General features: G+C 42.2%; 2 protein-coding genes across 3 annotated transcripts in view; one reads left to right on the forward strand and one right to left on the reverse strand.

Annotated features, from left to right (window-relative positions):
* The window catches only part of gatd3l (glutamine amidotransferase class 1 domain containing 3, like), a 5,052-nt gene extending 4,318 nt beyond the window's left edge, over positions 1 to 734 (forward strand). The window contains exons 6-7 of the mRNA XM_014012056.1: positions 226 to 391; positions 486 to 734. Of these exons, the coding sequence (XP_013867510.1) occupies positions 226 to 391; positions 486 to 620 (301 nt within the window). The 3' untranslated portion in view covers positions 621 to 734. The remainder of the gene's footprint in view (positions 1 to 225; positions 392 to 485) is intronic.
* A 1,843-nt stretch (positions 735 to 2,577) lies between these two features.
* Positions 2,578 to 20,164, reverse strand: part of igsf9b (immunoglobulin superfamily, member 9b) — a 41,148-nt gene continuing 23,561 nt past the window's right edge. Inside the window, exons 4-22 of one of the 2 annotated variants that reach the window (XM_014012058.1) lie at positions 18,281 to 18,427; positions 14,993 to 15,144; positions 14,733 to 14,850; positions 13,604 to 13,745; positions 13,134 to 13,279; positions 12,865 to 13,007; positions 12,639 to 12,779; positions 12,439 to 12,555; positions 12,207 to 12,357; positions 11,700 to 11,811; positions 11,443 to 11,618; positions 11,125 to 11,363; positions 10,954 to 11,038; positions 8,449 to 8,619; positions 8,293 to 8,329; positions 4,795 to 8,103; positions 4,469 to 4,638; positions 4,066 to 4,289; positions 2,578 to 3,866 (exon numbers count right to left, since the gene is read on the reverse strand). In XM_014012058.1, coding sequence (XP_013867512.1) covers positions 4,078 to 4,289; positions 4,469 to 4,638; positions 4,795 to 8,103; positions 8,293 to 8,329; positions 8,449 to 8,619; positions 10,954 to 11,038; positions 11,125 to 11,363; positions 11,443 to 11,618; positions 11,700 to 11,811; positions 12,207 to 12,357; positions 12,439 to 12,555; positions 12,639 to 12,779; positions 12,865 to 13,007; positions 13,134 to 13,279; positions 13,604 to 13,745; positions 14,733 to 14,850; positions 14,993 to 15,144; positions 18,281 to 18,427 — 5,768 coding nt within the window. In that variant the 3' untranslated portion in view covers positions 2,578 to 3,866; positions 4,066 to 4,077. The remainder of the gene's footprint in view (positions 3,867 to 4,065; positions 4,290 to 4,468; positions 4,639 to 4,794; positions 8,104 to 8,292; positions 8,330 to 8,448; positions 8,620 to 10,953; positions 11,039 to 11,124; positions 11,364 to 11,442; positions 11,619 to 11,699; positions 11,812 to 12,206; positions 12,358 to 12,438; positions 12,556 to 12,638; positions 12,780 to 12,864; positions 13,008 to 13,133; positions 13,280 to 13,603; positions 13,746 to 14,732; positions 14,851 to 14,992; positions 15,145 to 18,280; positions 18,428 to 20,164) is intronic. The other variant, XM_014012059.1, reaches the window with a different exon arrangement.

Below are 20,164 nucleotides of genomic sequence, written 5' to 3' on the forward strand. Positions count from 1 at the left end.
TTTATTAGGAGGTGACCTCCCCAAAACAATGCAGAAATGACTGTTGTATTAAAAATAATTAATTTATGAAAAATTTAGGATGCACTACTCCAGCTGTCCCTTCTGAAGCTGCTGCCCCCGCGACCCGACCCCGGATAGGCGGAAGAAAATGGATGGATGGATGGATGGATGGATGGATGGATGGATGGATGGATGGATAAAACTGTTTGTGTCCTTGTGTTTCAGACTGTCCAGCATGGCTCCAGTGCTGGCCTGCCGTGTGCTGCCCAACATCGAGGTGACCATGGGCTATGAGCGAGACGAGAACACCCGCTGGGGGAGCTGGCCCCACACAAACATGGTGCAGACGGTGAAGAGCATGGGCGCTCGCCACAACGTCCGCGAGCCATACATATCCTTTCACAGCTCTCTGTTCCCTTCAGGTGTGACTTAAACCAGACAACCTGCATTGAATCCCAACTCTGACCTTAACTCTTTCTTCTCACGAGGCCTACGTGGACGAGAAGAACAAAGTGGTCAGCACCCCATCCTTCATGTGGGACACTGACTACCACTACCACTACATATTCGATGGGATTGGAAATATGGTCAAACATGTTATGCGGATGTCGACCAAGTGATGCGACCTTTGAACCCAGGAAGAGAAATAATGAATGCTGATGGTGACAGTCAGCGTTCACCTCTGTACTGTAAAGAAATCCTACCTGAAAAATAGAGCTTCTTTAGTGAATGAGCATGTGGTTTGTGTTTTATTCATAGTTAATGATTGTGGGGAAACAAAATAAGTGAGCTAAGCATGTCTCAGAAGGTAAAAGGTCATTTTCACGTTTTTAGCTGAAGGCACCATCAGTTGATCACATGATGACAGTTCATCTTACCAGAAGACTTCTATATTGGCAAATATTTCTTTATCTATGAACTAAGAGACACATTTCCTAATGTCTTTCCTTCTTCTTGAAGTCTGAGATAAGACAGTGAGTCATCTGTCCTCTGAAGGAGAAGCTCATAAATTGCTGCAGTGTGTTGAAATACGACTTCGTGTACATTCATCTCCCAGTGATGTCACCATGTTCACGTCAGTGTTTACAGTGGTGTTGAAGACGATGAACACACCAGTCATCCATCAATCCATTGTCTTTTTCACATTTCTTTCAAGGTCACTGTGAGGGGCTGGGTTCACAGAAATAACCGAGACAGACATTCACTCCCTCACTCACACTTTAGGACAATTTAGAGTTATCAAATATTCCAACACATTTGTTTTTTGCTCTGTGGGACTGAGCCAGAGCCAGGATTTGAGCAACCTTCTTGCTGAGAGGCAACAGCTCTACCAACGTAGCCACCATGCAGGAGAAAAGCAGGGTCTGCGATCACTAAGTCTCAAAGATCCAACAGACCAATCAAATATCGGGCTCTGTTTACATAAAAAATAAGTAGAAGTAATATGTGCTATACTTATTTTTGATATAAATGGAACCCGATATCTGTGGACGTTGACATTCAGCTCACTAGTAGGGTTAAATTGTAACATTTAGTCATTTAACTTTGTAGAAAATAGAGCTTTTACTCTAATAGCAGAAAAACATTGAACTCCTAGTGTGATCCCTTTAGCAACAAAACCTGCAGAGAATTTCTTTAAAGTCTGGGTTGTTGCTCGCTTTACTGGTAGATTATCTAAACTTATTCCAAAACTGTTACTTTCTTTTAACATATATAAAAAAATACTGCTCAAAAAATAAAGGGAACTCAAACAACACAGTCTAGCTCCAAGTAAATCAAACTTCTATGAAATCAAAGAAGCAAGACTGATTGAAAAACTTTTTCACATGCTGTCAGTACATTCAACTTTGTATAAAACCAAGTATTCAGCGAGAATATTTCATTCATTCAGATCTAAGGTGTGTTATTTGAGTTGTTTTCTTTATTTTTTGAACAGTATATATCACTACCACATTACAGATGGAACAGGTGATCACAGTTCCCCTACAGCACCAATAGAGGGACTAATTTCCTGATTAGTGCTTTTGATCATTTTAGAATTTTAGTGGATTAGCACTTGCTAAATTTATAGGCTAAATTTGGAAGCACTGAGGTCTTCAAATGTTACTGATCCATGTTATTGTTAATAACTGAGGGTGAAAGCTGTCACACATTTTGTTCATATGTGTGCCACTTATCCACTGTGTCATATTAACAATATATGAACTCAAATAAAGCTGCAGAATGTTAATACAGCAACATGACAATATGACTCATGCTGTCTGTTGAAAAATGTTCATGGGTTGACTGGGTTTAGTACTTTAACTTTTGCTAAAATTTTCAGTGTTAGTGCTTTAGAATTAAGGGACCTAAATATTTGAGTTTGTTTTAGGGTTAGTGGAACTAATTTTTAGATTAGTGCTGCCCACCACTGGTTTTAAGTTTATAATATTATATCTTTCCCCACTAATGAACTTATGCAAATTATTATTGTCTCATTTAAAACTGGGTTCACCTTCTGTCAAATGTGTGCAGAAATATAAAAAAATTCAATAAGCTGAAACACCACTGTAAAAGAAATGCTGTACAAAATCTCCGTTCGATGCATTCATAATAAAAGTTTATTTATTACAAACATATAAAAATGACAAAAGTAAAACAAAAGAAAAAAATGTAAAAAATTAAACTTTGTGGCAAGTTTTAAAATTTTCCACTTTGTACAAAACTTCCAACACCATCATGAGAGAAACACGAAGGTCTTCGTTCAGGAAACAGACGTAAAAACGATACAAAAGGTTGAATCTTTTCAAAGCACAGCTACAAAAACATTCTTTGTTACTTTTTGTCATGTGATGTAGAAAAACAGCTTCTGACATACGTCAGTATAAAAACACACAGCAGGCTAATGGGCACCAACTTCATTACAGACTTACAAATCAAATACAGAATCAGAAGTCAATGAAATATTCACAGTGTTGTCTTCACATCAGTCATGTGAAATGTAAACATTGTTGCATATCGTCACTCATCTTAATAAATATACAGAAATACAAACAATGTGAAAAAGGTATGGTATAAAACTTTTGTTTGACTAGTTTCTGTTCTGTTGCTTTGGAAATGATCAAAAAATAAGGCAAAATTCATTTAATCTGTGAAAGTTCGACTGAGTCAAGTAAAGTGGAGATTTTTCTTATTCGACAAAATCACGAAGAGGAATTTATAAAACATCAGCAGGCTTCATTTACAATAAACTATATATAAACAAATGTATATTTTGAACAAATACTGAAATAACGGATCAAACAGGAAATAGTTAAATCACAGCTAATAAACTCTTTGAAATAAACTTGTAGGGTAATAAAACTGCCATTTGTACAAATGTTGGAAATTTTAAAAATCAGATTCAATAGAACAACGTAAATAAGAAGTACGTGGAGAACGTGTGGAGCACCATTTGTTTGGAATCAAGCACCGATGCAGACGCAGACATTCTCACAGTCACTCTTGAACAGAAGCATCCTTCAAATGAATAAAACTACTGCTGCTTTTAGAAAGCAGATCTTCTCAGTTTTCAACTGGGAAACTTTTATTGCTGCCATGAGCGTTTCATTTCTGATTGTCGAAGTTCAACAAAATCCCAAAACACACTGGCAGCCATTTCTTAGGAAAAGGTAGTAAAATAATTCTTGGATACTCCATTATGCAAAGAACAAGAACAGAATAATTACAAGAAAAACAACACGTCTGAAAACATGTAACGATGGGATGCAACGTCTCTAAAGTTCTGTAACAGAGAAATAAAAACTTCCAAACGTTTCCAGTGTCGTCAACCTGAGTGCTGCCTTCTGTTTGATATAAATGCTATCTGTGTTTCGTCTTAGGTGTACCTGTGAACGAGACAGAAAGACAGCAGATTAGTAATTACATAAGGTTCAAACATTTTAAAAACAAGCTGAGAAGCACGAGTTTAGGCATGCATGAATTCACAGCACATGCAGGAGAAATACTCAAGCAGGCGGGCAGCAGAAGGCGAAAAGAAAAAAAAAAGAAGAGGATAAGGGTGGAAGGAGAGGCAGAGTAACGGACCGAGTTCAGCTGCTAGAGCAGAGCTGAGCTGGAGTCAGAGTCTGAATCACGGTCGGGGGTGGCGCAGGGATCACGGGAACAGATGGAGGCCCGAGCCCGTCTGTACTCTTGGTACTCCAGGCGGAGAGCGTTGAAGCGTGCTTCACTTAGCGAGCGGCTGTACTCGCAGCGAGGAGGGTTGGAAACTGGTGGGCTGACTGGGGGAGATGGGCCTGGAGGGGGTACTGGGGACAGGAACAGGCATGGGTGGGAATGTCATGGGATGAGCGTACAGAAACATCACAGCACAACGGTTTCAAACATGCAGCACCATCACGTCAGGCGTTACACTGTCCCGAGGTACATGCAACGTTTAAAAAGAAATACAACTCAAACATATAAAAAACATAAAATAAATGATCACCTGTCCGCTGTTGATCCTGGAGACCACCAGCTCGCTCACATCCAACTCCCCCCCTCCCTCTCTGAAAGCCTTTTTGTGACGGATCAAACCTGGTGGCCTCCAGGACCTCCGAGTCCACACAGGCATCAGCAGAGTCCCACTCATAACTCTCATCTACTGATGTGTTTCTTCTAGAAACAAAAACACGGTCAGACAACGAAAAACACAAACATGACACAAACAAACAAAAATAAAAACAGTAAAATTTTGGCAACATAAACAAATCCATCCACAGAGAGGCTGCTCCTGAGTGTTTGTCAAGTCCAGGTGTGGAGGCGGTGCTTCACCTTTTCACTCTCCTGCTCTCGGGCAGCTCCAGCTCGGCTCGGTGCCGCTCGTGTTCCTCGGTGGTCTCCGGGGAGCTGAGCAGTGTGGGCGTGACGGACAGGGACTGCCGGAAGAGACCGGCGCTCCCTCTCCCGCTGCTCTGACTGGCGTAGCTGGCCCTGCCCCCGTCCCGGATCTCGTAGTCGCCGCTCCGCCCCGTCATCCTGTCGGGATGTCGATAGCTTCCTTCCTCTCTGGGTGGGAAGTGGGGGTAATAGGGAGAGGGCCAGCTGATGCCTCGGGGCAGGTAGGACCTCGGAGGGCCTCTCCTGCAGTCCACAAACCTCAGGCTGTCCCCTCTGGGTTCTGACCAGTGCTGGAAGTGATGGGGAGGGATGGAGGAGGACATGGGTAAATATTGATGCTGGGTGGACCTCAGAGGGTCTTGATAAGAGGGAGACCACCTGGAAGACTCTGGGAAAACAGTGGCCTGCATTCGAGGATCTTGAGGCTCCATGATTGGGGACGTCGAGGTTGGCCTTGGCGGGTACACAGATGGAGCGAGGTAGGAAGATCTTTGTGCGTGATGAGGCCTCTCCATGCTCCCCATGCTGGGACGCCTAAACGGGACGTACTCTCTCCAGCAGGGGGCTGGCCTGGGGAGGGAAGACGGTGTGCGGCCCAAACTGTAGGACTTCACTCTAACGTCCAGGTGTGGGAACTCGTCCCAGTAGCATTTCTCTGAAATGTACGCCCGAGGGTTCTCAAAGTGCTCCCACCTCTGTGAGCCTAAACTGATGGATTTCTTGAGGAAAGGACGAGGCGGGCCCACTCCTGAGAGAGTCCTACAGGGACCCAGGCTTATGGATTTCTTTAGAAATGGCACAGGGGCTTGATTTATTCGAGACACAATGTTATTAGTCCTGCTTCCCTGAGAAACCTGTCTTTGGGGCTGCTCCGATGAAAACTCACTCCTGTCCACAAAACTCTGAGTGTGTTTCGACACGATGTCCGCCATGCCTTTGGCTGCACTGAACAAAGTGTGAGCTGGTCTGGATCCTGGTCTGGGTTCGGGCCTGCCCGTGCTGTTATTCCCAACTCGAACCTTCATCTTCTCGTCGTAGAGCTGCTTGCTTGTTTTTTCCGAACACGGTGAGGCCGGTCTGACGTCATCGGGGAATCTCACTCTGGTTTCCCCGTGGGAGGATCGTCTACGCCCTTGTTTTTTACCAGCCTCGAAGCTGCCCTCTGCACCAGATTCAGTTTGTTTTTGGCTCGAGACGGTATCTGGGTGTCCCTGAACATGAACCTCCCAGTTTTTAGGGACCACGTCAGGTTTAGCCACTTTCGATTCGTCTGGCTTCAGCTCTGAACTCTGTCCAGTCGTGTCTGTCTCTTGAACCTCCTCCTCAGGCTCATCCACACTCATTTCAATAAAACCTGGAAGGCTCAGGTATTCAAGAATTGCACTTGTCTGGTTTGGGGAAATTTTGGGGGATGGGGCAGCAGGCTTGGCCTTGAAAGAGTCTGACATTCTGGGTACAGAAAACTGAGAGTGGTCACTCTCCATCTCTTCTACAAGAGTTAACGTTGTGATAGGGCTAGGACTATCAGAGAAAAGACATTTGTCACTCCGTCTGGATTGTGTTCGGACGCCTTCTCTCTCTAAATCAGAGTAAAAGCCTAAACTGGAACGATCCTCCCTGTCTGGAGCTCCTCTCTCTTTGTCCTTTGCTGCTACTTCATGATGTCCATAGTTTAGGTTAGAAGAACTGGAAGGACTGGTATCCCTTTTGGTTGAGTCTACTTCTGAAGTTCTTCCAGTCTGGTTAGATGGTGCAGAAGCTGAACATTCAGGCCTCTCATTGGTAGCTGAGAAACTTCTACCTGGTGAATCCAGGAATCCAGGTGTGGACTTTGAAACAACACCTGCACCTTGTGGCTTTTCCTTTAAGCTCCGCTCAGAGTTGGACTTCACACATATATCAGACTTTTTCTGAGCAGATGGTGACTTGGCTCTGTCAGATGTTTCTAGACAGACAGGGCTTTCAGAGGTGACATCAGGGGAGAGTGTACGGAGGGAGGTGTTCTGGGTGACAGGGGATTGTGATGAATCCATAGCCAGAGAGTCCTGGGTAGTGTCTCTAGATGGCCCAGGGGAAGTGCTCTTATGAGGGCTCTTAACAGGAATGAGGCTGGTGACAGACGTGACGGGGCTAATGTCCCAGTGAACGCGAGACGTAGGAAGTCTATCCAAGGGGCTGCTGGTGTTGCCAAAGTAGCATGCTCTCCTGTAGTCAGACACTCTATTTGTCACACCTGTAGCCCTGCTTTTCTGCCTGATCGTCACATCTTGAGGCTTCCAAACAGGTTCTTCCTCCGTCTTATTCGCATCGGTTCGAGGGCTTTTTGTTTTACCGGAATGGTTTTCTTTTCTCGCTCGACTGTGATGTCGTTGGTCGGCAGCGTAATTCTTTAACTCCCGCTCGATTTCCTCCCGTTCTTTTGCCAGTTGGGCACACTTGTTAACACTATCCCTCTCCAGCTCACTGTCGAGCTGGGAGACGAGGGTGCTGTCATCGGTCACGTGGCTCTGCACAGGATGGTAACCTGGATGATACGACCGGTCTCTGTCAAGGAGCCTCGTTCTCCTTCCTAAACTGGAGAACAGGTCCTCGGCGTGGCCTGACATGCAGTACATTCTCAGGGAATCGCTGGGTTTTTTCTCGCTGTTATCCGAATAAAAGCTGGCCCTCTCCAGAAGGGTCTCGGACCCTTGTTCTTCATCAGAGTAAAAGCAGCCGTGGCGGGAGAAGTTCCTGGCCATGGCTCGAACCCTTCCCGGAGATGCGGGGGGCCTGGTCAGCTCGGGCAGGTCCACAGTAAGAGGAGAGTCCTTCCTCTCGTCTTTTTCTGAGCTTTTGATGCTCGACTTTGGAGAATCTCTGAATGATGTCCTGTTGCTCCCCGACCCATTCACGCTACCATTACTTTGCAGGATATCCGTCTTCAGATGTATTTTAGTAGAGGGGCTGGAACTCTGCGGCAGCGGCTGAACAATGAAGCGGCCATCTGGGCCTCTGGAAATGGACTCTAGGGCAGTTGGTGAGGGTGCCTGAGAACCCAGGTGGCTTTCAAATAGTGTGTAATGAGGTGGAGGAGATGAGTTGGACAAAAGTTGCTTCTTCTGATCAAGGTATTCTCCACGGCTGCCTTTATTAAAGGAGGACCGATGAAACTGTGAGCAGGTGGAGTTGGGAAAGAAGGGAAGAGATGGACAAAGCTTCAACTTGAGGACGCTGTCTGGGCTGCATGGAGGTGAGCGAACTCTGAAAACACAAACACAAAGGACGACTTAAAACATGAAAAAGAAATACCATAATAGAATTGTTTTCAAATATGTTACACCCACAAAAAAACAAACAAAAAAAAAACGAGTCATTAAACTGTGACTCATAATGCACATGAACAAAGTACAGGTAAAGAAAAATATTCAATGAACTCATGCAGACACTTACTCCTGAGATGGACTCTTCTGAAAAGCAGTTGGCAGGTCTACAAAAATGTGAGAGGAGCATTAAAAAGCATTGCAGGTAATAAAACATGTTCATTTGTGTATTTAACTGAGCTAACATGAACAAAATCTACGTATTCGAAAAAAATGCTCATCTTACCTTGTTTTTTCTTCCTGCGTCTCAGCTGTCTTCTGTTACTCATGTAGCACGCTGTCACTAAAGAAAGGACGATGGCAAGAAACAGGAAGCACACTCCTCCGATCACACCAGCCAACAGCGGCTCAGGGATGACCTCTAAGAAACTTGGGGCCAGGGGGTAAATCTCCATTCCTGTAAACAAACCAGAGTCAACAATAGCAGGTTCTTTATTGAATAAACTATTTTTTGAATGTCCACTAACCCCCAATTTACATTGCTTGCATTCCATCTCCGCTCCGGTCCGACCTCCACAGCAAATACGCAGCCATTATAATGAATGAGAGTGTTTACACTGGCTGCGCACGGCGGCGCAGGGCAGCGGTGAGCGGACGGCGATCCATCAAAATTAGAACAGATCCTATTTTTGCCGGATGCCGAAGCAGCGCCGGAGTCAATTTTGAGGTACACTTCGCTGCAGCATGCAGAATGGGGCGGGGACGGACCTTTCCGTCAGTCCCATACCTTATATGGAAATGGGACTATTGCATTGCGGAAATGAAGGTTGCTCCTTAAAGACGCGGGATTAAGAGAGCAAAGGAAGAAGAAAAGCCTAACCCTAACCCTAACCCTAACCGTTACTGTAATATAATTTTAATATCCAAAAACAACAAAGATTTAATAAAGATTTGAAAATGAAAAAGGGACATACCACGTGACATAACACGTTTTGTAGCCATTTCCTTGCTGTAAAATTTGTATTTTTAATGTTGATAGTGTTCTATGGTGTTTTGAAATTATTATAATTATTATAACACGGTTGGTACGGGAAATGTTAAAATTGTATTTTTAATGTTGAAAGTGTTCGATAGAAAATAGTGTCACTAGCGCCCCCTTCATGTTCGGAATGCAATAGTCCCATTTTCCATATAAGGTATGGGACTGACGGAAAGGTCCGTCACCGCCCTGTTCTGCATGCTGCAGCGAAGTGTACTTGATTAAATGTAAAGATGTAAAGATTACATCGCACCAACAGGAAAAGACACGAGCACAACATCCGTATTTTCAAAATAAGACACTATTCGGTGGAATAATTTGTCGGAATAATGTCGAAATTGCAGCTATATTAATAAATATGCGGCTATACTTCTACACAAATGCTGTCAGAATGTATCGTTCTGTTTGGGAAGCAGATGGAAACATGTAGCATGAATACACACACGATACACGTGGATTTTATTTTGAAATTAGAAGTTTCAGAAAGCCGACAGCGAGACAGTTTTAACATAGATTTTAAAAGCCTTTATATCGTTTTCAGCTGTTTGGAGTTCGTTTTATCGCGCGATCTGCTTCCTGCACGTCTTTCACAGAATTAATTATTTTTTGCTGTAACTTCCACATTTATCACTGAATTTATCGCGCGATCTGCTTCCTGCACGTCTGTCGGACTGGAGCGGAGCAGAGGTGGTGTAAACTGGATTTGAAACACACAGCTGCAACCTGCACAGCGGAGACACATGCAGCATAAATCCGGAGTAATGCAGAGAATCTTAACCCATGGGCCTCAAAAGAACAACAGCTTTTAACATTGGGCCGCAAAGGTCCGCGGGACCGCACTGTTTGAATAAGATGCAATACACTTTCTCACCACTAGTAGCGGTAGTGCACCACACAGATGTTTAACAACTTTTTTTAATACATAGAAGAAGAACCTTAGATATCAGCCGAGAGTGGAAATGAAAAGTAGAAGCAAAAATGAAAGCAACCCATCAAAACAGGCCAAAGTTTGTCACTAATATGAAGAGCTGCTTCTGGTTCTACCATGCAATACTTTAAAAGTTTAAAACATTATCAAATACATTTGCAGATACAACTAAATTTTAATTTGCACTTATCAAATACATTTTTGTAGTTTATTTTTAAAAATTTTGAATGTATTTTAAAGAAACTTTAAACTTGTCAAAAARCTGTTGTTACTGTTATTGTTTGTCACTAATATGAAGATCAGCTTCTGGTTCTACCATGCAAAGGTTTAAAAAGGCTATATTTTCATTTGCAATTTATCAAATTAATTTTTACAGTTTTTTTAATTTGAAACATTAAACATTTTGAATGTATTGATTTTATGTCCACAATTTTATTTATTGAATGGTTTATTTTTGTTATTGTTTATGTAAAAAAATGTTATTTTTATGTTGATAAGCCTGAGTGGTCTGTTGACTGACTGTTGTATTTGTTCAAATAATTGTTATGGGCAGGTTACAATATAAAACTGTTTGTTATAATCATGTTTTGCGATTATTTGACAGGAGTTTTACTTTTAAACTGTAAGTGTATTTAATTTAGTTATAAGGCAAATGCAATACAAATTAAACCAAGATTTAGAATAATTATCATTTTGATCTGTAAATTGGTAATGTCTGACTGGGCCTCGTGCCACTTTATGTTCAACAAATTGGGCCCCGAGGTGAAAAAAAGTTAAGATCCCCTGCATTAATGTACAGAATAATAATGCTAAATCAAACGTACCTGTTGTGGATACAGTCACAGACCTGCTCGGTTCACTTAGAACGTTGTAGCTGCGAGACATCAGCCTCAAATCATACATGCCGTCCTGAGAGAAGGGCGGTTTATAGTTTGATTAAGTAACTAGCTTTCCTAGGATGAGCACCTTATTTTGTGAGAAGTAAGCAAGATTACCCTGAGCAGTCCTTGCACAAGCAGTTCACTTTGATTGGCACTGATGTTGCTGCTATGGATGACCCACTGACCCTGATCCAGCCGGGTCTGCAGCACAAAACCCGTCAGTGGAGAAACTGGAGCCTCCGGAGGCAGCCACTGGAGGAGAACCCCTTGTTCGGTCAGATTAGCTGACAGGAGTGTGGGAGGATCCAGGGCCAGGAGTGGTGTGACGGCTTTAGGGAGATCTGTCAGCACCGCTGGATAAAAAACACAAGGAGATATTTATTATGAGCAAAACGATGAGGCGAAACAGAAAACAAGTTCTCCCACACAAACCTTTAGTTCGCACTGATACAATCTCACTAAACGGTCCTGAGCCAAGCTTATTCTGAGGTAGGACACTAAACTGGTAGCCGGTGCCAGCAAGCAGGCCGGTGACAAGCAGGTAGTGTTTGGATGTTGGCACAGGCAGAGACGCCCATTCGTGTTTCCCCCTGGATGCCTGTTTGACCCTAAAAAAAATAATTCAAAAGTCATGCTTCCTGTTGACGGCAGGTGAACGTGTGTCACTGTGGGTATTTCAGGTTACTGACCAAACAGTGAACTTCTGAGTAAATCCACCATCAAAGCCTGAGACCCAGGACACGTTTGCCTGGTGCATTTCAGTGGTGACATTCACAGAGGTCACGACATGAGGACTGGTGCCTGAGAAATACAGAAATGCATCAGTGAATCTGACTTGACCTGTATTTAAGAATAACAACATATTATAACTACATGAAAAATATATATCTATATACTTGTGTTTGGTAGATTATTTCTGTATTGTAACATTGCTTCTTGGCAATAAGTTTGAAAGCCTGTTAATTTCTTTTTTTAATGGTGCCACATTTGTAAGGAACATGCATTTGTAGGATGAGCAGTAGATCTGAGTATGTGGGCTGTGCACGTAAAAAAACTGCCAAATCATCTCTGCCCCAGGTGCTGCCAATCAGGTGTCCAATAAAAGATTTATTGCCAAGAAGCATTGATACAAAAAATAATCGACCATACTCAAATTTCCTTACTTTTAGTGCTAAGCATCTTACTGACTCACTCACCCAGCACAATGACCACAGTGCCTGCACTGACAGTGGCCACACGGTTAGTAGCCAAGCACTCCCAGCCCCCATGATGATCTTTGCTCAGCGGCTGCAGCAAGAGGGAGCCGTTGGACAACACAGTGTACGGAGAGCGAGGAGTAGGACCGATCTGAGCAGAACAATAATAAGTTGAAGTAAGGAAGCGGTCAGTTATAACTGAGGGTCTATCAAGGGAGAAAACTGCCCATACCTTGCTCCAGGTGACATTTGGAGCAGGGTCTCCACTGGCTTCACAGGGGATGATCAACTCTCGGCCGACCTCCTGGAGATACTCCGGCAGAGGAAGAACTCGAAACGATGGCGGGTCCTTAAAAGAAAACAATTCATTTACTTTTATGGGACAGCAGGTATTATTTTAATCTCTTTTAAATCTGAGAGCAGTAACTTTACCTGCAAAATGACTTTGGTGGGCTCTGATTGGCCCATAGTGCCATAGCTGTTATAGGGAGTACAGGTGTACATGCCAACAGCATTGTCATTGGCTGTTGCTATAAAAACGGAACCCTCTGAGTTCACCATCCAACCTGGAAACTAAACCGATTAACACAGAAACATTTCACACATCAAACCCTGGGACTTTGCAAAAGACTCTAGAAAACACTTTGCAGCAGCTTACATTGTCAAGATTCAAATTATTCCCATCTTTGGTCCAGTTGACGTACAGAACCGGAGGATCGGCCTGAACAGGGCAGAAAATGACCCCCTCCATTCCTGCAGGCAGGTAAGTTTCCCGAGACATTCGTCCAACACGAGCTGGATCTACACAAAGAAAGAATAATCCACTACATATAAACAAATAAAGTTGTCTTTAAATATCAAATACGCAATCTTCCTCTGGAACCCGGATGAGCATGGTTGTACAGACTGGGAGGACATCAGACTAACGTTTCACTTTTAAATGAGCAGAAGCTGAGGGCGGGGTCAGTATTCCGTTGGTTGGAATACATGTGTAGTTCCCAGCATCTTCTGGGATTAGATTAGGAATCAGAAGAGTTCCATCCACCAGAATCTTCACTCTGGACTTTAGGGACCTAAAATCCACAAGACAGAGAATGTAATGCATTTTAAGAAGATATCAAACTAGATATGACACAAAACAGTATTTTTTTAATGCAGAGAGGAAAAAATCTAAACAACAATCTCTTTTGTGTCAGCCTCACAACAAGCTCATGATCACGTGACGCAACTGTCTCATGAATAATCTAATTAGAACTAATTGCATTTGTGGCACGCTTTAGAAAAACACCCGATTGATTCCTGTAAATATTGATGGAAGATCTTTTTGTAGAGCAGCATACTGTGACATGTTCTTGTGCTTAATATCGTCATGCATTTTTTATCTAATATGGACTCACTCAATATGGTAAACATTCTGTCCTTGCTTCAACCATTCATAGGTAAGGTTTGAAGGGTAGGCATCGGCCTGACACTGCAGCACTGCATCCTGGGACATGTTGAGGGTGGTGTCCTCGGGGGAAATGATGATGATTGGTGGACCTTTTCAGGATTAAAGAACAAATCAGTAAAGACCGCCGGTGAGTCCTGCATTATCTCACAGTAAGGAGTGTACTGTAGGTGGAAGTACACAACCATATGCAACCATGTTTCTTTAAGTCTTAGCAATGGTTGTAACATTAGACTTTATTTAATAAACATATTTTAACTGTAAAATAAAGACTGTAAAAATACTGTAGGATCTTCAGTTTTTATCATTTTTAAACAAAAAAATTAAAAAATATATTACATGGATGGGGCCCTTTTATTTACAGGCAAAGCATTCTGGGTAAATGACGACGTGGATAGGTCCTCGGTGCGAGGCTGCTAGCGAGCTATATCCACCCTGAAGGTTAATCTTGGACAATATCTGATGATCGACTCTTTTAAATGAAACCAGAGAGCGTTGACAGAGAGGAGAAGGTAGAAATGACGCAGCCTCTGAAAATTTTGATGGAGGATCTCAGTTTAGCTTGTCAGTTTGTCGCGCTAGCACCGAGCTAATACATATAAGGCAATTTAGCGTTGGCGCTAGTGCAAAGGCTAACAGGCTAAGTTGAGGTTCTTCCATGAAGCAGCTCTGTTGTCCTCCATCCATACTTTCAGTTACAGGCTGAATCATTTCTACCTTCTCCTCTCTGTCAACGCTCTCTGGTTTCATTTATAAGAGTCAATCATCAGATATTGTCCAAGATTAACCTTCAGGGTGGATATAGCTCGCTAGCAGCCTCGTACCGAGGACCTATCCATGTCATCATTTACCCAGAATGCTTTGCGTGTAAATAAAATGGCTCTGTCCGTGTTAAAATATATTTTCAAAAATTTACAAAACTAAACAGCCTACAGTGTTTTTTTAGTCTTTATTTTACAGTTAAAATATATGTTTATCAAATAAAGTCTAATGTTACAACTAATCAGGGATCCCTTTAAGAATGTGAAACAAACAGCTGTGTGTTGTTCTTTAGCATTAAACAAAATCTGAACACTGACCTTGGACCTGGATCTGCGTGGAGTGGGTCAGGTTCCCCTCTGAGTTCGACACATGACATTTATACACCCCTGAAAAGTTTTGTGTAACCGAGCCCAGAGACAAGGTACCGTTGTGCACCTGAAATGAAGACAGGGTAAAGAGTCTGATAATCAAGTAACCACAGTTCGGTCCAAACAAAAGCTCCTGCGGCCTTCCTGCAGAACTACTGAATGAAGTATTTAATTAGAACACTTCTATGCCACCTGCTAATGTGCCTCACTTGTATTTTTTCATGTTTCTCAATTGGGCTCTCGTCTTTGTGCCAGACGACTGTCGGTCGCGGGTTGCCATGGGCTCCACAGCTGAGAGTCAGCGAGTCCCCGAGCAGAACCTCCACAAACGTTGGTGGTGTCTTTACAAACACAGGTGGAGCTGGAACAAAGATGGAAAAACACAATTACCAAAAAGGGGTGTTTCGAACGTGAAACGCTGCTTTTAACAATAAACGAATGGAACAGCTTCATGACATCACTGGGAAGTCCCCGTAAAGCTCAGAGAAATTATTCTCTTTATAAACATAGCATCAAATGACAACAGAGCTTTTGTGGCACCTTTGCTAATATCCAACACAACCAGGATTTATAAAGTGAGATTGTTTATGTTAAAACAGCACACGATCACACAACTGGAAAACATATAAAAGAATTTTCTGGTTGTGTGAAAAACTCAGTTTGTAGTGTAATAAAGGCTAAATGTAACAACATATGAAATTCAATACATGCAGGTTCTTATGCAGTTACGTATTAAAGGGGTCACCTGCAACATGATGCAGCATGCAGGCCTCTTATTCACTAGAGTGTCACACTCAAGATAAAACACTAATACAGTTTATATGAAAGGCAAAGAATCAAAGAAATGCAAATTACCCACTGCCTTTAGGACCAGACATTTTCTGTTGGCCTAAGTTGATTTGTTGTCAACTCACTCTGATTTATAAATCCAATGATTATCTTCTGAGTGCTTCATTAAGATCTACCCTGTTGTTCAAGTGATATTTTGCTAACAGACAAATCGGGTTGATACCAAAAACATGTCATGCCAAGGTTTTAGACAATAATCTTGGACAATACTGTACATAGAGCTCAGAGAGTACATGTTGTGAATGACTATCAGATCCTGGGTCTTTGTTTGTCTGGCTCACATTACTGAGTAACAACACCAGATACAAGACCTCAAAGAGAGGTTCAACCAGCAACCACAAAAAGATCATAGATTATCTAACACATTCTCACTCCTGACTCGTCACATACTGATGTTTTTCCAAGGTTCCCTCTGCGTCTTATTTTGACGTGTCGGGTAACCCTGTCGCGTCAGTTTTTGATGCACCAGGCATTTCCAGGTTCCCTCGGTGTCCGTGGTTAATATTAGGGATCAGGGTTAGGATGTCTAGGGTGAATATTAGGTCATTTTAGGCTTTGGGACATGTAGTTGACATGAATTTCCTACACTTTGTAAAAATGGTTAATTTTAGGGTTCAGGGTTGATGGTTAATTTTAGGTACTAGGGTCAGGGACAGGATGTCTAGAGCAGAGGAGCCCAAAGTAGGGCCTGTGGGCCAAATTTGGCTCGACAAGCCATTTGATTTGGCCCATCAGCAAATGCCACCATAGTTACAGTACTAGGTTGTAACTTGTCATACTATGTAGAAACACAATATTTCCACTTAAAGTAATTGTATTCATTTGCCCACTGACTATATAAGGGGCTGTAGTGCTGATTGTTTTCACTCATGGTGCAGATTTTATCTTTGATATATTAAGATTAAACATGAAACATGAAATACAAATAACAATGAGAGATATTTAGATTAGATTCAAACACACATGTAGATTTGCACACTTTACAAGGCCACAAAAACTCATATTTTATCAGTTTATGAAATGTCTCATCATAAGCATTTGCTGCTTGAGAGTATGGCAGACTTTCTCCAAGTGCACAGACTAAAACAAAAGTGGACCATCACTCTGGTTCCTAGATTAACAGTTAAAAATAAACGACTTTAATTAAAAAGTAGTTGTATTTCATGTATTATATTGCTGCATTTTGCCCGCAGCCCCGGATAGATTTTCATTTTGACCTTCTCGAGTAAAATGCTTGGGCACCCCTGGTCTAGAGTGAATAAAGGTAATTTTAGGCTTTGGGACGGTTAGATTTGTGCATTTTCTACACTTTCTGAAATTATGACAACAGATTCCACCCCATGTTGTTAATAACTGACGCGAGGGGTGTACAAGACACGTCAAAACCGGATGCAGAGGGAACCTTGCAAAAGCATTAATATGTGACGAGTTGGGAGTTAGAATGGGCTGGATTATCTGCAAAAACTCGAAAAGACATGGAAATCAATCGATCACTGTCCTGCAGATTATATCCAGGGGAAGCCATTCTATGTCTTTGTGGACAAAATCTACAAACACCCATCGTCAGCAGCATAACTTCAGTGATCTATAATGTTTCTAAACATTTTTTAGCTCCTCTTGTTGGAAACACGACATCATATACTTGTGTAACATTCAACTGAAGCTGGCTCCAGGTGAAACTCTTGTACGTATATGTTGATGTCATAGCCACATCAGATGCAGTAGAAACTGTCAGAAATCAACTTCAACAAGATATAAACGAACAACAGAACTAACTTTAGCCTGGACCAGATCTGTCCTTCCACCAACATGTTCATATTTTAGAGAGAGAAGACAGAGGGCTTGAGGGGTAAAGGAAGTCATTTATGTCAGATGAGAAAAGCTAACTTTAAGCATTGGAGCGGGGCATCAGATTTCAGCTTTCTAAAACGTACAAGGTAGCCTTAAGCCCGATACCCAGTGAGTTTCCCTCTAATGCACACCTTCAGGCATGTGACCAAAATATGACTTGTGAGCCTCGCAGACAGAAACTGTAACAACTCTCCATAGTGAGAGGCATGTAACTTAATCTGCATGTGTCCAGTTATTCAGTTGTATATCCAATATCCAAATTGTTTATCCAGTTGTATACCCAAACGTTTCATTAGAGAAGAACCCGTCCAGAAGACCTATACAATTTTTATCATTTTGATTTTTTACCTGGATTACTGAGATGCATCAGGACATACAGTATATCCAATGATTACTTTCTCAAAGTTGTAATAAAATCCACCCAGTGGTTCCATGAGATATTTTGCTAAAACAGCAGACAAGGGCAAAACAATATTGACTTTTTCATTTGTGTGGAGAGCAATAACTTTTGTGTGCACATGTGAGACCTGAAAGGAGGACATATGTGAGATAAAAGCTTTGAACCTTTAGCCCTATTCCCACATGCATCATCTGGTTCTGTGCAGCAGGAAAGCATAAAGATGCGAGCACCATATGGACTCAGTGCAACAAACAAACAACAGTAATAACACACAAGAAATTCAGCTGTCACAGTTGCAGCCGGGCCTCATGCTGTGATGGTTCTAAATAAAGGCAATGCCAGTGATGTGCGACTAAACGAGCAGCTTCCGTGTCCCCAAGACCCTGCAGTGCTGCACCTGTGATTGAGAGGAAGGTCCACGTGCCGTTCTGAAAGTCATCGGTTTTGCTGTCCAGGAGAAGGATGCGACATTCGAACCAGCCCTCGTCCTCCAGGGTGAGCCGTTCCACCAGCAGAGAGGCGCCCCGAGTCAGAGACACACGCCCTGTGGGAGGAAGGGTGAGGGTGGAAAAGCAAAGAGAGTGGGGAAAAAAAAGGTTAAAACACACACAGGCAGATAGGCAGAGTCAGCATGTGCAGGAAGGGGGCTTATCATGCAGAGGACACAGACGTCTACGGTCACAAAGGCCACTGTCAAACTCATGAACCACAAGCTAAGAGACAAATAAAGAGAAAATCTGCAGTTAGGGTTGGGTGATAAATCAATTTAATCGATTGATTTGAATTTGCCATTTATAAAGATTTAATTTAGGGAAAATCAGGATTTTTTTTCCTACTTTGGGCTTCTGTTGTTCAGAGGTCACCCCACCTGTCCCTCAAGACGCTTAGTACACGACATGGCAATATGGCAGCTCGCAAAGAGGATCTACTTCCCAAAAAAGCCACTGTTTCTTCAGTTATCTGGAACTGGTTAAGTTTTGCAAACTTGGACTTGGAACACCTCACTGCAAAATCTGTTTGAAGGCTCTTGCTACAAAAAGCAGGGGTACAACAAATTTGTTTCAACTCCTGAAACAGAGGCACTCCGTTAAGTGGGAAACAAAATCGATTAAAATCGAATTTGGGATGAAAAAATTCTGAGATTTTTTTGGACCATATCACCCAGCTCTATCTGCAGTAATACTCATGTTTGAAATGAATAAAAAAAAACTGCTACCGTAATTTTGATTTATAAAAGCAGTAGATGTGATGACCAAATCAAATTTCAAAAAAGATTGTGCTTAAGCACTCAGCAAATTAATGATATAATTTCAAGTTGTACCGGTACTATCTTAATGCCAAAATAAACAGGATTTAAAATGTCTAGCAAAGTTGAGTCAGGTCCTCTGGATGGGTTCTTATACATTTTTCTACCTGGATTACTGAGATGCATCTGGATTTTAAAATGGTTGTGTAGTAGAAGATGCTGTCGTAGGACCAGAAAACTGCAGACAAAGTATTTATTTTTCACTTCTCCGTCTTCATCACATTTGACAAGACGAGGTGGGTTGAAGAACAAACCTCAGAGCCACAAACACTTTGCAGAAAGTAGTTTAGTCCCGTTTTTCAACCAGACATGAAAAATATAGTCAGACAGCCAGAGAAAAAACAGCTTTACTTTAATTATGTTTCATAATGTTTAATTCCAAATGGAACTCTTAATATTTCAAAATTTACATAATTTTGTTTGGGGGAAAAAAAAAGTGTAGCCAGTTTTTAATTATACTCATCCTCAAGTTTATTTAGATCACAGAGCAGCAGTGAAAACTGTTGAGATTTAATACGTTGGCTTCGTTGCCCGGCTCTAGCTCAGATGATGAGAAGTCAGCGGCCCAGAGGTGGAGCGCAAACACATGAATCACCCAAGTTATGTTTTAAATGATATACAAGATGACAGAAGGAGACGGTCTCTTGTCATTTATGGTTTGGGAGGGTGAAGTAAAGAGCGAGAATGAGCATGCCAAAAATTCCTGAACGCTCTTTCGATAAATCGCTAAAATAAAAAACATGTTTGACTTATTCTTGGTTTTAATTCAGTAGTTTTCAAGTTTTTATTTATTTATTTTTTAAAGGAAAACTACAAGAGGGCATGGAGAAGTGAGTCACTTGTATTGCTCATTCAGGGGGCAAAGGAGCAAGATGTGAAGCATGGCAGATGCACACAGGGGTCCTGTGTGTGAACACTCTCAAACACAGATGGAGCCATCTACGAGAACACACACACACACACACACACACACAC

Source organism: Austrofundulus limnaeus, unplaced genomic scaffold, assembly GCF_001266775.1.
Source record: "Austrofundulus limnaeus strain Quisiro unplaced genomic scaffold, Austrofundulus_limnaeus-1.0 Scaffold88, whole genome shotgun sequence".
In the NCBI taxonomy this organism is placed as follows: domain Eukaryota; kingdom Metazoa; phylum Chordata; class Actinopteri; order Cyprinodontiformes; family Rivulidae; genus Austrofundulus; species Austrofundulus limnaeus.